At 43.5% G+C, this 13,533-nt stretch overlaps 1 protein-coding gene across 1 annotated transcript in view; it reads right to left on the minus strand.

The window, feature by feature from the left end:
* The window catches only part of ARHGAP6 (Rho GTPase activating protein 6), a 465,268-nt gene extending 454,788 nt beyond the window's left edge, over nt 1-10,480 (minus strand). Inside the window, exon 1 of the mRNA XM_003793049.2 lies at nt 9,596-10,480. Within this exon, the coding sequence (XP_003793097.1) occupies nt 9,596-10,180 (585 nt within the window). The 5' untranslated portion in view covers nt 10,181-10,480. The remainder of the gene's footprint in view (nt 1-9,595) is intronic.
* Nucleotides 10,481-13,533: the final 3,053 nt, after the last annotated feature.

Genomic DNA, 13,533 nt, shown 5'->3' on the forward strand with positions numbered 1-13,533 from the left:
GTTGAGCCACAGGCGCCGAGCCTCATTCTTTATTTCTAATCTAAGATATGATCACTAAATTAAAAGTTAAAATTGTATGTGTATATATATATACACAGACAAAGAGAAATTACACTGACAGGTTGTAACCTAAAACTCTGCACAAAGTCTCTTCAAATAAAAAGAAAAAAATAACCTTTCTGCATTGTAAAAATATTGTATAGATCCTTGAATGCTGGCAGGCCAAGGTGGATGGATTACTTGAGCTCAGATGTTCAAGACCAGCTTGAGCAAAAGTGAGACCCCCCATTTCACTAAAAATAGAAAAAACTAGCCAAGCATCTTGGCGGGCACCTGTAGCTACTCAGGAGGTTGAGGCAAGACGATCACTTGAGCCCAAGAGTTTGAGGTTGCTGTGAGCTATTATTTTTCACAGTACACTTAGAGCTCTATGAGAAAAAGTAATATACTTCCAATGTAACCATAAATCAAAACATCAAAATATTGCCATTGTAGCAGAACAACAATATATTTGCTGAGCTCATGCCTCAGAGCTTCTGGAGCTGGTATGGGACTCATATCACACTCTTGACCTTCAAGCCTGTGGACCATCTCCATATCATCTTTCATGTTTATTTTCTTGGCAATTTGATATGCACATTTTGATAGCACTATTTACTGACACAATATTAACATGAAAAGTCAGATCCAACATGCCTCTCTGGGGGTTTGCATAAAGACCCAGAGCAGCACTCTTTGATAAAATATGAAAAATGCACCTGTCTTTGGGCTGGCTTATAAATCATGAAAGGATTTATGACTCATTGGGTTTGCAGCAAGAACTTAGAGACAATGAGTTCTAATCCTGTTTCTGTAAGGAGTTTGCAAGATGTTTTGGTGGCAAGAGTTTACCTTTAGTTTAAAGTATTCTTTAGTTCTGGTTTGATATACACATTTACAGTTCTTACCTGCCAAAGAGGAAACATGAGCAAACTTCTGTGTTGATGCTCAGAAAGAAAGCTATACCAACCTATACTTGGCTACAGACAATAATAGTGCAGTATTGTGATGATCTGTGTAACAACAGTTAGAATTTGTTTGTAGCATAATGAAAGTCCCAGGGAGACTAGATTTTAACAAAATTCCAGGAGGAATGTCTATGTCCTTTATCATGTCAAGGCAGAACAATGAAAGTTTCCATTTGAGAGGAGGTAGCTAATAATAGATCAGTGTGCTGTGACACACTTGTGTGCCAAGAGAGGATCTTAGGTGTGCAGCAAAATTTTTTAAAGATCATTAGTTATTTTCAAAAGAAGTTCAAAGCACAGAAAGTATATTTATTTATCTTTTATTTTTACTTTTTTATCAACATAATTTTAGTGTGCCACAGAAGTTTAACTATAGGTTCAAGTGTGCAGTGAGATAAAAATGGTTGAAAAACACTGGTATGGACTGAGAACAGATTGGATTTATGTATCACATGAATGTTTAGAATAGAAGACTTTTAAGGGCTTTTCTCTCCGAATATTCTATTTTGTTCATAGAATGTTAATGTCAATCTAGAAATGCTAATAAGAGTTATAGTTATATTTCCATCAAACAAATAAGAAGCACCTGAGTATACATGCTATTGTATCAATTTAGTGATTCTGCCTTGTTCCCCTGAAAGGAGGTTGAGTTGAACTGTAAAAAGCAGTCATCTTGGTCTCTTGAGAATGGTAATATGAGGAAATGAGAATACACCAGGCTTGATGTGAGAAGCTGGAACACTGTCATTTGCCAGCTAGAGAACCAGTGCTGGACTGGAAACTATTCAGTTTCCAACATTCTAAGTGTTCTACAAACAAAAATGTCTGACGCAACGAAGTTACTTTGTATTGGAATGAAGGCTTCCCCTTGGCCTGTTGGCATGTCTTGGGTTACACCAAATCCACAATATAAGTCTGGCAAATTCCTGTGTTCCAAGTCACTAGGCTAAAATGCCTGGGGTAACAGCCTGCTGTTGCTCCATTCCCTAGCATGAAAAGTATATCTTATTTAATAGCTTGCAAACTAAACTTCCACCTGCCCCCTGCTATTGTTCACAGCTGGGCCTACTCATTCACTTGCTGATTATCTAAGCCTTCTTCAACTGCCATAGAAGAGAGATGAAAGCTCCTGGCACATGCAGTAGACACACAATAAATATTTTCCACTAAATTAATTCTTTAATTCAAGTCTTACTTTCGTTGCTTCCAAGTTGTGTGACCTGAGCATATCTTCAATTTTATTTAACCTTGACCTCTATGTATCATTTAGTATTTCCTATGTTCTGGGCACTTTCCAAGTAATTATGTCATGAACTCCTCACAAAAACTCTGGGAGGTAGGCACTGTCATCATCCTCAATTGATAAATGAAGAAACTGAGACACAAAGAGTCTTAAAAATTTGTTCAATGTCACAGGACAGAGCTGGGATTTGAACCCGGGCAGTGTGGCTCAGAATCCAACTTAACCTATTCCTGTCATTCCTTTTCCACCTAAGTCTGGCTACCTCTTAATGCGAGTCTCAGTATCCTCATCCAGAAAATGAAGGATGATACTATTACCTCACAGAGTTGTTCTAATAACAAAAACCTGGCGTGCATTCTACAAATATTATTTGTTATTTCACTTATCATCGTCATCATTATCACCCACCTATTACAATCCAACTGAAATAAGTGAGCAAGGAATCAACTGGAAGTTCCAATTTGAGCAGAATTATACTTTGCTCAGAATATCTTGTGGCCTCATTTAGGATTTTCCATTATTAGCTCAACCATGAGCTGTTGCAGAGGCCTTCTTATAATAAACCCCAAGGCAGGCTCGGCGCCTGTGGCTCAAACGGCTAAGGTGCCAGCCACATACACCTAAGGTGGCGGGTTCGAATCCCCAGCCCAGGCCCGCCAAACAACAATAATGGCTGCAACCAAAAAATGGCCAGGCATTGTGGCGGGCACCTGTGGTCCCAGCTGCTTGGGAGGCTGAGGCAGGAGACTCGCTTGAGCCCAGGAGTTGGAGGTTGCTGTGAGCTGTGATGCCACAGCACTCTACCCAGGGGGATAGCTTGAGGCTCCGTCTCAAAAAAAATAAATAAATAAACCCCAAGGCAGCATGGCTATTGTCACCTAAGGCTTCTTTTCTCCTTCTCTATCCACATCTGGGCCTCAGAGTACCAGCTTTCCCATTTCTTTCTCAACCCCTGAGAAATGAAGCAACACAATCTGAGAACTGATCCAATGCTTATTCTCACTTCAGCTCCTACTGGTGATATTAATTCACCTGTTTCCATAAGCTAAGTTTACAAACACAAAAACATGGTATTTTTTTTTTTTTTGGTCAATTAGGCCAAATAATTCATTTCCAATTTCTCCAAAGCCATGGATAACTTCCTGGGCTCTGCATTCTTCCCTTGAGTACATTAGCATATTACTTGATAGGTAGACTCTCAAATTGCTATTAGTTCTAATGGCTCCTGAAAATCTTTGGCTATTTAATAACTGTGATGAGATTTAACCAGGCAATTTTTCCAGATTATAAGTAGTTTTGTAAATCTGTTCCTCTTTTCAAAACAATATTTTTAATAGCTTCTTTGTGCTTGCTTCCAAAGTGCAATAATCAGGACATAAATTCTCCACAGTAACCAATCTCAGAAAATCCCAGGGCTAACTGCTGACTCTTCTATTGACTCTGCCAGAGCCATTACCATCTCCTTGTTGTATCTTCAAGGACAGCATGTAAAATACATTGGGTCTGGACCAACTATATAACTGCTCTTCTCCATTTAGGTATATACTTTATTAAAAACATAATGTAGCAACACTATTTGGTATATTTCCTGAAAATAATAAACATCATTTATTTTTAGTTAAGGTTTCATTCACAGGCCATAAAATTCACCCTTCTAAAGTGTAAAATTCAGTCATGTTTAGTATATTCCCAAAGTTGTGCAACCATCACCTGCGTCTAGTTCCAGAATATTTTCATTACCCTAAAAGGAAACCTTACACCCATTAGCGGTCACTCCTCATCCCTCCCTACTGCTGCCTCTGATAACAACTGATTTACTTTCTGTCTCTATGGAATGGCCTTTTCTAGATATTTCATGTAAATAGAATCATGCAATATGTGGTCTTTTGTAACTAGCTCCTTTCACTCAGCATAAGGTCTTCAAAATTTATCTGTGTCACAGCACGCAATAGTACTTCATTCCTTTGTATTATTGAATAATCTTGAATGTATCACATTTTTTAATTCATCCATCCATTGATGAACATTTGGTTATTTCCACCATTTTGGCTATTGTGAATAACATTCATATACAAGTCTTAGTATGCACATTCTCTTAGGTATAGATCCAGAAGTAGAATTGCTGTATCAATGGGTAAAGGTTTAACTTTTTGAGGAAATGCCAAACTTTTCTGCAAAGCTGCTGTACCATTTTACATTCCCACTAGCATTGTATGAGAGTCTCAATATTTTCACACTTTCTTTAATACTTGTTATTATCTTTCTGATTATAGCCATCCTCTTGAATATAAAGTAGTATCTCACTACTTTTGATTTGCATTTCCCCACTAGTTAATTAAAACATCATTCTTTACCAGCTAATGTAATAACTAATTTCATTTTTTCATGTATTACATTCCTAGGTTTTTTTGCTATATTGTAACACAGTCCTAATCTTAGTCTCATTGTCTTTATCTAAGCAATGGCTCAGAGTTGATGCAGTAAACCTTAGAATAGGTGTCATGTCCCAAAGGCATGTCTCTGGGCTCTGGGAGAACTGCTGTCAGCATTCAGATTCCCTTGGTTGTTGAACGAGATTCTGATATAAAACACACTTTTCCTTATGTGCACACCAGATCAGAAGAATCAAAATCTCACTATGAAAACATGAGGTCCTATATCTATAAATCCCAAATATGTCATGACACGTACCACATGAGGTGACAAAAGTGAATGAGATGGTTAAGGGAGAATGACCTGAAAGAAAAACACAGAATTGTGAGGATGGCTGGAAAAGATAGGCCTGGAGACAGAGGAACAGGAGGAGATGGTAGAGGTGAGGAAGGAATTGAGATTCTCTGTGTGCAGTGTGGAAAGGAGGAGCAAGGAGGGGGAAAGGTGCTCTTGGTTTTGCCCAGAAGTCTGACCAAAGGGGTCTAAAGAAGATTCTTGGAATTTAGGGAGCTTTGAGAGAATGGTTTCAGTAAGCAACAGGGACGGAAAAGACATTGCCAAGGTTTAAGGTGCTCACCAGACAATGGAAGTAGTCATCACTGCTTACTTTCCCTAGAAGTTTGGCAGTTTATATTGAGAGTCAGGAAGGATTTCAGAGTGGTTCTGCCCTTAGCTCTTTGTCCAAGTTTGAGCCACTTAAATTTTTAAGTCCCTCTCTTTAACTGCAAAATGAGGAGTTTCAAGCTAGATGCTACCCAACGTCCTTCCTGAATCTAAAATGTGCTCTTTCCATCTTTCAAATCCCCAAATGGCAGTGAAAGCTCAATTCTAAGGAATCTGAGAAGCTGTCATTACATCATTCCCTCTTTAAGTAACAAATTACCTTTGAAAGGAATTCTAGAAGAGAGATGGGGAGGGTAGAAAGGGGAAGAGAGAAAATTAAGTTGAATATTTTTCCATACTTAAAAAATCCTAAGGCATTTTGCTGTTTTCAGAAAATTCCTTTTAAAACACCCCTTGTCAATTTCTTGTTCAAAGCTGTCTTACTCTAATCACTTCCTCTTTGGTGGGATGAGTGAGCCTCTATTTTTAATCATACTATTCCTTTCTGCAACATTTTAAAATTTAATCCCAGTTTCCATCATCATACTGGGTGTCCATAAAGTTCATGTGCAATTTAAAATAATCATCTATATTTACCATTAATTCTTCTCTACATACATATTTAAACATCCCATACTTTTCCCATATCCTCAATACCTTTTGAAAGGCAATCTTGTTTCTAATTTAAAGCCTCAGCTGACACACACCAGGAAAGAACAAAACTCCTAAGAACTGCACAGTAGGACTCTTATAATTACCACTACCCTATCTGCTGAACACTATTATATGACAGGCAGTGAGATACATCTCTCCTCCTGGAACACTAAACTTCGCACTTCAGAAACACCCTCTATCCCTCAACTTCTCTGCAAATGTGATGTTAAGGGGGCTTCTTGGAGGATGGGAACTATACTTTGTCATTTTACCTGTCATTTTATCTATGCCTCTAAATCCACTCCCATGGGTCTGATTTCTGATTTTGTTAGATTACTACATTAAAAAGCCATGTGGTTAATACATATTAAACTGTAGGTGTCCTAACCTCCCTCTCCAAACAAATCATTGCACTTAAGCCCTACTAAGTCTTCTTTGGGAACTCTGGCGTCACGGTTCCTCTGTGCCTTTGCCTGTCCACTCTTTTCTTTCTCATCAAGGAATCACTTTTCTCCTTCTCCTTGTAAATGGTAGCCATCCTTGAAGATCAAGTGCAAACGGTCTCTGCACAGTGAAGACTTCCAAGGCTCCCAAGGGCACAATGAATCATCACCCATTCCTCTTTGGTCTCTTCACTGTGATAATCCTTTTGCACTATGCCTTTTAGTTAACTCATCCAGCCCTCACTAGCCTGTGAGCTCTTTAGGGGATGACCCTGTGCTTCAGCCTCTCTTCATTTCTGGTACTGACAGAAATGCTTATGCTCAAGAAATGCTTCTGACATGATTGAAAAAAGTATAGAAGCCATGGATATACAGAAAAATTTTAGTTATAGAAGTAACTAACTACTTATAGAAGTTAACTATTTTAGTAACGGAAGCTGGCAAACTCCTGGTCAGCTACAAGCATAATTCCAGCTCTGATCCACAAGAATTAAGAGAAGCTCAGGATTGCAGATTGTGACAAGCCTTTATACCCGCATCTGTGATGAGAGTCAGAGGCAGAGCTTGGCTAGTAAGGACACAAGTGGAGAAACATGCCCCAACTGTGTCTTCCTGTACCATTTATCCCTTTATCTCCTCATTTCTGCTCAATCAATAGGAGTAGAAACAAGATGTCCATGAATAGATTGTGCTAAAGCAATCCTGAAACACACAGTGAGGAAATACTAACAGGGTTGTAGCTCACTTTGTCTTACACCTCCCAGATTTTGGCCACAAAATGGCCATTTGTGAACTTTGAGTGGGCACAAGTAACAGAGCTGCAGGCATTTATGAGAGTCTTGGGAACAGAATGGTGGTATGAGCAATTTATTTTAAAACCAGAGAATGGATGTGACCATTTAATGGCTAAATCTGAAGGTGGATTCCCAGGTTTTCCTATGGAGTCAATGGGAAAAAAATAGAAAACTTGAACAAAGTATAAGAGGTACATGGAATCTTAACAAGTTCAAGCATCGAGACTATTATGAACCAGAACTCCCCTCAAAGCCTCTAAGCGACCTTGCAAAATGCTCACTTGCTGGACTTCTGGTATCAATGGTAAAGATTCTGTTTTAGAACTATGGACCCAGTTTGATTTCAAACGAGAAGGACAAGTAGTGTCCAATAGGATGAATTTTCTCGGTTTCTGAGAGGGTTCCAGGGCATTAAACCTTTGAAAGGTAATCCAGGCCATTAAATTCCAGACCCAGGGGTTATGTTAGGATATCTTGGCATCTACTAAACAAAACCAATATTGGACCTACATGCCAGGACTCTATCCCATCACTCCATGTCTACCTCAATCATAAAGGGATTTCTGCCCCCACCCCCAACATGCATAAACACAAACAAAAATCTATGAGAAAATTGTTCTTTTGTAGATGGCTATATACATAGTTTTGACCACAAGAAAAAGGTAAAAGTTATGGTAGACAAGCTTCATGCACACTACCCCCTACATGCAACAATTAGAAGCCACACCGTACCACTGCAGTTCAGCCATTCATCTATTGATCATGAGATCTTAATAAACAAGAAGATAATTTATAAGACATCACATATCTTTTGGTCATAACAGCAATAAACAGCATCTGTACACTACAACCCAAATATGTATATGGTTGCTAAGAAAAGCAGGAACATTCTTACTGATGAAATTGGTTTTAAATGTGAATGTCTGTGCCTATCTAATCCAAAAAGTTGATGTACATTTACATGTCTCTCTCTTTCTCCTCTTACAAATTAATCTGAAAATGTATGCTTCTGAAGTATAGTGGGAATCCAGGCCCTCCTAGAGACCAGGAGAAGTTTGACGTTTTAATTCTCTATCCACTTTCTAATCTTGAGTTCCCTGGTTTGCAAGTAACCTCTCACTGTCCGCCTTGGCTTTTTTTCTACTGCCTATCTACCTCAAGAAAAGGGGCAGAATGGTTAACAATGTTTGTTAGTTTCTATTTTATAATTAGTATTCCTCATTCAACAGCAGCAGTTCCTTTCAGACAGTAACTAACAATAATATGTGATGGTAATATTCCTGACAAATAATGCTGATTTTTCCGAGGCTGTCAAATAAAGCCAAAATCTAAGAGTTATTTCATGTTAACAGAGCTGGGTATGATCTTGGATGCTATTTGGAAACGGTTTTGCGTTGTTGTGTATTTAGTCTAAATCTCCAGCAATTACATGGTATTTCATTTCGTTTCTGTAATGCTAACTGTATTTTAAAATATTTAATTACAACTGATGAAATCTCTCTTGCCTTATGGAAACAGACCCAAGACAAACCTATAGAGTTTGTGGACTGAAAAAGTTAGCAGTTGTTAATTTTTAAAACAACTACTATTTATTCTCAGAAAATGTGCTGATTTCCAAGTGCCCATAAACGACAGTTTCCCAACAGATCTAGTCTCCATTCTTCTTAACCAGACAGCACACATTTTAAGGATATCAAATAGCTCCCTCTCAATTCCCTATGTTTTACTGATTCCTGACTAATTGTTCTTAGTGGAATTTGGGCATATTTCCACGATCTTTCATATCCCCAAGCGGAGATTTTTTTTTCTTCTTCTAGGTCAAACTAGTACTCAGTATCATAGATTTCAGAAATTACCCCTCCACGGAAAAGGGCAAAACTAGATAAGCCTAGGAATTACTCCTCCTGCCACCCAAACACACACACACACACACACGCACGCACGCACACGCACATGCAACAACACAGTCTGAAATAACGTTCCTGAATTCTTCATAGAACAACCAAATGGCAGACACGTTTCAAAACATATGTCATCCAATCCTTACAAACAGCTTAGCAATAGATCCTTTGAGTTCGTAAAGTATCAACATTGGTTGAAGGGATAAGGTGACGCTTTGAAACTGCCTGCAGCACAAACAGGAAACCAGAACACCATCTCTTTCTCCAGCTCCCATGACCGCTCCACAGTGGAGCCAACAAGTCCTGCAAGACACACACGCGGCACACGCGGTGGCCACTAGGGACGTCCCATTTCCAGGCACCATTTAACAAGCTGAAGTGGAACAGCCACACCATAGAAACCCCTCGGCGCGAGTGCCTGGCTCTGTAAATGTGATAGAATTAAAGACGTCCCCGTGGAACTGCCCAGGGCGCCCAGCCTTGGACCAAGAGGACGTGAACCGCCGCCGGTCCCTACCTCAGACTTCCACACCACATATGGTTGGCCGCGGCTGTTGGGTGGGGGCTGGAACTTCCTCTGCTGGAGCCACCTCCTGGGAGAAGTGAAGATGCCATTGGGGCCTCCTCCTGAGGAGCAAAGGATGCTCGCCGCGCTGCGGCCACTGCCCGGTCCGGCTAGGACAGACGGCAGGTCCCAGGCCATGCTCTTCTTGAGGCCGCCGCGACCCAGGGGGACCTCATAGTCAAAGTGGAAGCTACCAGACGGTGACTTTTCCTGCGGGGTACTGGGTGTCGAGAAGGACGAGCACAGGGGTCTGGGCTGCGGGGACCGGGCGGCCCGGAGGGTCGGGCCCCGAGGCGAGGACGCAGAGCGGAAGCCGAGACCCTCGGCTAACGGCACTGGGGAGTAGAGGCGGCCCGTCGTGGCCCCTCGAGCGCCGCCCTCTGCGCCCGCCTCGCCCCCACAGCCGCCGATCAGGGCCGGGTCCAGGCTGCGGGTCTGGCGCAGCTTCCTCTTGGAGAAGCCCTTGGCCGAGGCCGAGCCTCCTGAGGCGGGCGAGGAGCAAGAGAAGACGCTGTGGAGCAGGCTCTGCGCCGACATCTCGGCGGGGCTGTGCCCGAGGGCCACCTTCTTCTCCCTCCCGGAACGCCGGCGGCTTTGGGCTGGAAAGGGGCTTGGGCAAAGCTACCAGGCGGGGCCGACCCGGGGTTTGCCGAGGGAGGTAGAGAGCAATGCCCGGCTCACGCGCCGCCCGCGCGCTCCAAGTACCCGGGTGGACGCAGGAGCAGGAGATCCATCCCCAGCCTTCTAGGAAAAGGAGTCTGGGGATCTCCTGCAGCCGCTAGAACCTTCGCCCAGATCCCAAGTCTCTCTCAGAGGGTGAGGAAGAGGAGGAGGAAGGTCAGGCGCTCGCTTGGTTCCCAGCTCCAGCCCGCCAGCGCCACTCCCCCTTCCCAGCTGAGGCGGGAGACTCCGCACTCCTTGCTCTCTGGCTCTGGACAGCCTCGAAGCCTCCAGCAAGCTCCTCCTCGCGGCCTGAGGACGGTCTCGAGGGCTGGGGAGGAGGCTGCCTGGGCGTGCGCCCAGGGCGCGTCCACCACGCTCCCCGCGCCGCCAGAGAAACTTCCTCCCGCGCCCGAGTGGGCGCCTGAGCTGTGCCCTCAGTGCACCCTCGCTGTGCCGGGCGCCTGAGGCTGCACGTCTGGCCTCCGCTGGGCCGCAGCGCCCACTCTTCCGACTGGCGAGGCTCAAGGGTGTCTCTGAGCTCAAGGTTCCCGCGGGGCTTCTGGGACACCTAGCGCGCTGCGCCCGAGGCCTTCCAAGGCTGAGAAACTATGGTGTGAGAGGAATTCCCGGCTGCGCTCAGTGCGATTTGTGAAGGAGAGAGCTCAGGAGAGAGCCCCCGGGCGGCTGCCCATGTTCTGTGGGAGATGATGTCCCCGCACTGTCGCGCTGGAGGCAGCGGGAAAGGGGGTGTCCGGTTCGAGTAGGGTCGGAGGAACGCCAGGGCGGCGGGAGCCGGGGCTGAGCCAGGAGCAGGAGAAAACAGAACGTGAAGAGTTTCCCAGGCGCCAAACCTGCGAGCAGCTCCGGGAGCGGGCAGCTGGCACTGATAGCGGGTCTCCAGGGGAGAAAGTCGTGAGGACGGAAGTGCGGACCTTCGCGCCTGTCTCCCCTCCCCCAGATCCAGGGGCGCGCCAGCTCCACTCACGTTTCTGGAAAGGGAAGGAAGTGTCAGATTGCACCCCACCCACTGGTGTCAGATGGGCAGCCCAGGACGGTTGCTCTGTAGTTGCAGTTAAATCTCCAGCCTTTCCTTTTTCCCTCCTGCTGTTTTTGTTTTAAGAAAAGAAGGGCAGATTTAGTTCAGAGGCAGCCGCTGCGGGCTGCTGAGGTAAAGGCAGGAAAGCAACTCTGAGGGAAAAAAAAAAGGAAGGAAGAAAGAAAAGGCAGGAGATAGGGACCTACAAAGAAAAGTCGAAGGGGAGGGGTCTTCCCTGATTAAGGATCATAAGCACGTGGGTTAAAGTGCTCCAGGAGGAGGGGTGAGTGCGGCGGAACGACTGCCTCCCGGCTGCCGAGAGTGGCGTTCGTGACGCGATCCGCCTCAGCATTTCGCTCCAAGACACCTCTGGGCGCGTCGCGCAGTGACCACAGTCCTAGGAAGCTGGAAACGCTGGTGAAGTCATTACTCCCGGTTTAGAGCTGAGTCCGGGAGTAACTTCTCCCCGGCTGTCGGACCCTGGAATCTGTAAAGCGCAAAGCAAAGGCTCGCCTGCCTCCTGGAGGGCTTTTCCGCTTAACACTGAAGTTATGCCCCGCGTCTTACAACCAGCTCCACAGAATGTCGAAATGCCTCGTACTTTTGTGTTTCTGTGTACTCTTCTACCACGTAGAGGTGACGAAAATTTTACATAATTCACAATGTAAAGGTGACTTTCCTTCGCCATGTCTTTTATTTAGAAACAAACATCTTACAATGACGCTATAAATACAGGTCTTCGATACAAACATTCATCTTGTGTATATACCAGAATTGTCCAAATTTGATTTTGGAAGAATTGTTTTAATCCCTATGACATGCAGAGGGGGGAATTAATTTACTCTGACTTTTTAAAAAGCCTCTTGGATCTTTCTGGGTGTTCACCTAGGAGGAGACACGTCGTGAAATCTAATTAGAAAGAGAACGCGAAGCAAAGGGCATCGGAAGACCGGAGCTGGGCTGTACTTGTTTTTTGTAAATACCGGGAGACAGACTGCACCTGAGGAGTTCCTTCTGGTAGCTTTAATTTGCTGCATGAAGACAAGAGATTCTAATTTCCCGTCACCCATCGCTGTCCATCTCTTCTCACCCTTAACCTCTTAAGTATTTTCAGTGGCTGTCAATCAGGCTTGCCACTAAGAGGCACAACATTTAAGATCTCTTGCTTCCCAGCCTGACTACTGACACCAGGTTGCATTTGGGGGATCGATGGCTCGTGTTTTCTTCCCTCCTCATGCAAAGAACATTCAAGTAAAAGTGGGTGGATCTTGCCTGTTCTTTCTTTAGTAACAGTGCCGTTGAACTTTGTCACTGTAATGAAAACACTTAATGTCTCTACCACTGGGATACCACCGTGTAGTTATGCTTCATTGCGTGGTTATGCCTCATTGGATTTTGGCATTTGGAGTAGATGGTTAACAGAGTCACACTTCACAGGAACACATAACTCAAGGTGGTTGTGCACATGTAATTGATGATTCATGTAAGTTCTATTTCTGTAAGCCCATATGATGACCCTGTGGTTGAAATTGCACCCCTGCCATGATTGTGCAGGGCTATATGAATGCCCTCCAGGCACAAAAGCATACATACTTGGTGAGGGATGTCAGACAGTCACTGAACAAGGGGACTCTTCTCTTGGTACTCCTGGGGCTTGAAGCAGACACCAGCCAGTTAATTCATCATCTTGTTTCCAACTGTGCCTGCCCCTCCATTATTCTGAAACTTGCTTCACTGTCTGGAACAACGAATAAATCGTTTTAAATAAAATCAAATTAAGCTGGGGCTCCTTTTAAAAACTCAGTGTACGTGTGCTTTTAAAACACATGGGAAATGTAGTGGATTTTCTAAAAAGAAAGATTTTGTAAGAAAATTATTTGGACTTTTAAAATATTTTTAAAACTATGTTGATTTTCAACCTGTTAAGAGGTTTATATTGCAGTCATCATGGCTTAGGGTGGATTCACTGATTACCAGCTACAGCATTCTATTTGACTCTCGTTTGTTATATGATCCCTTTGCTGAGGTAGACTCAACTCACAGTAGACTTTCCTATTGACTGCTAAGTTATGCCAAATTCCATTAAGGAAGATCTTTGGGTTTTATTTACCAATTTCAGAATGAGTGGTTTTGTTAATTGATCACCAGAATCTTTCTTGTAATTCATCAGCAAGCCTCAGGAGCAATATAG

The sequence above is a fragment of the Otolemur garnettii genome, unplaced genomic scaffold (assembly GCF_000181295.1).
Source record: "Otolemur garnettii isolate 467f Iridium unplaced genomic scaffold, OtoGar3 scaffold00065, whole genome shotgun sequence".
NCBI lineage: Eukaryota > Metazoa > Chordata > Mammalia > Primates > Galagidae > Otolemur > Otolemur garnettii.